This window comes from Etheostoma spectabile, chromosome 2 (genome assembly GCF_008692095.1).
Source record: "Etheostoma spectabile isolate EspeVRDwgs_2016 chromosome 2, UIUC_Espe_1.0, whole genome shotgun sequence".
In the NCBI taxonomy this organism is placed as follows: Eukaryota; Metazoa; Chordata; class Actinopteri; order Perciformes; family Percidae; genus Etheostoma; species Etheostoma spectabile.
In genome coordinates this window covers 3781053-3783204 of record NC_045734.1, presented here as the reverse complement: position 1 = coordinate 3783204, position 2152 = coordinate 3781053, and the positions used below count along the sequence as shown (strand labels likewise).

The window sequence follows — 2152 nt, the reverse complement described above, 5'->3', positions numbered from 1 at the left end:
CCCAACAATTCTAGTAATTCCCCCAAGAGAGAGCAACTAGTGAGACAGTAGCGAGGAAAAACTCCCTTTTAGGAAGAAACCTGGGACAGACCCAGGCTTTTGGTAGGCGGAGCCTGAAGTGAGTTTTAAGTCATAATTAATCACATAATTCTTTATTTATTATAAATATTTAACACCTAAATAAATAGTTTCTTACTACTTTAAAGTCTGTATCCACAGCACCTAAAGAAAACTCATCTATAAAGCTAGTTCACCTGTTACTCTCGTTATTTCCTTCTTCCAGAACAGCAAGGAGTTGAGTTTTCATTAAAGAAGAATGCCTGGTGTGTAAACTGCATGCCCAATTAATGAGATCACACAAGGTCATGTGAGCAGTTACTGACAAGCACTTAAAAACGGAGTCCGACCATAGAACACGAATATAAGAGAGTCCAACGCAGTCACTCCACATCAAACACACCAGGGCTACATTCACTCCAGCCAACTTCAGGGGGAACAATTTAAATTTAACCAAATATTCTCTGTCTTTCTATTGGTGTCTGTCACAGGCTGGGTGTGATTGAGGAGGAGAGGGAGGAAGATGAGAGGAAGCTTAGTGTTGCCATTGCAGCAGCGGAGCGAATGAACGTACTGGTAAGAAAGACCGAAAAAAGCCAAATATCAAGCTTTGTTGAAAAGTATAGTTCACCTTACATATCACAATTGACTGGTTCATTTATGCAGCTTTAGGTGAAAAGCATTCATTTTACATTTTAATTCATTTTAAATTTGGAGTCCTAAAAATGGAGTCCAAATGAAATTAATTTTCAAGGCTTCACCTGAGCTGTGGTTGAATAGAATAGATGTAATGTTGTTTTACTATTACTATTGAGTTATTGTGAGAGAAACCCCTTCATTGACAGGATACAGCAGTTGAATTGCATGCATGAGTGAGCAGATGAAAACATATGGATGGCTCTTTTTTACCTGCTTGCAGGAGGAGCAGTTTGCGGACCTGCTGAAGGACCTCCACCAGCTCAGTGAGGCCTACAACAGTGGGCAAAACAACCTGCAGCATCCTGAAAAGCCACACATCAACAGCATTTGAACTGTGACAGAAATAGGATTTCGAGCTGCGCTACAAGTTTGTGTAAATACATACGTAGAGTTCATGTGGAAGCCATGGTTTGTTAATTAGGTGTAATTTTATTTTAGAATAAAAGTTACTGGGCAACTGAGGTAAAAAAGAAAAACCTACAGGAATTGTTTACTGTATCTTAGCTACAGATGTGTTTTGAGTTGTAAACCTGGTAAATAAAAGTACTACAACCGAAGGTGTTTCTCTCAGTACATTCCGCAGTGGGTCATTCTTAGTGCAACAGTGGTGGAACATTACTAAGACTACATTTACATTGATACATTTTGGTTTTTAAGCAGAGTTTTGAGCCAAAAGTGATCCTCGTGTTTTTGGCTCCAGTAGAACAACTGATCTCGGTGTAAACTAACACGGCCAAACCGCATATCTCACCAACATTCTCGCACACTGGGCATGCGCGTGCCGGGGTAAACAGGAGGTAGCATGTATAGTCCGCCCGTTGCCTGTAGTTGCCCTGGAAACGTTAGTAGTCTAGAACGAGACGTCACGACCCAATCAGGCGCAAAACGTTGGCGTCCATGTTGCCCAAGGCCTCCAGTTGCGTCCGTTGAGACTGAAACACAACCCCGCAGATTCCAAACCAAAACAGAGTCAGGAGTGTTTTTAAATTTCTCCGGCTTAGGGGCTCTGGAACTCCAGAGCAGTGTGAATGCAAGGTGAACACGTTGCAAAAGATATTCGTTATTAAACCAAAACGTAGCAATGTACACTACTGGTCAAATGTTTGGGGTCACTTAGAAATTTCCATTGCACTCCATTATAGATGGTATACCAGCTCAGATCAGTTGCATAGTTTTTTTTAACCAGGGCAGCAGTTTTCAGATTACATTATGTGCTTACATAATTGCAAAAGGGATCTCCAATGTTTTGTCAGTTTTTAAAAAAATGATAGATTAGTAAACAGACTGTGCTTTTAAAACAATGGATGAATAGTTGCTGATAATTGGCAATGTAGATATTGCATTACAGATCGGCCCCCCCACTCAGATCAGCTGGTATTATGTCTATAATGGAGTG

General features: G+C 40.7%; 1 protein-coding gene across 3 annotated transcripts in view; it reads left to right on the top strand.

The window, feature by feature from the left end:
- Positions 1–2152, top strand: part of rasal3 (RAS protein activator like 3) — a 29341-nt gene that overhangs the window by 13846 nt on the left and 13343 nt on the right. For all 3 annotated transcript variants that reach the window (XM_032524232.1, XM_032524223.1, XM_032524240.1), the window contains 2 exons: positions 549–633; positions 977–1164. In XM_032524232.1, the coding sequence (XP_032380123.1) occupies positions 549–633; positions 977–1087 (196 nt within the window). In that variant the 3' untranslated portion in view covers positions 1088–1164. The remainder of the gene's footprint in view (positions 1–548; positions 634–976; positions 1165–2152) is intronic.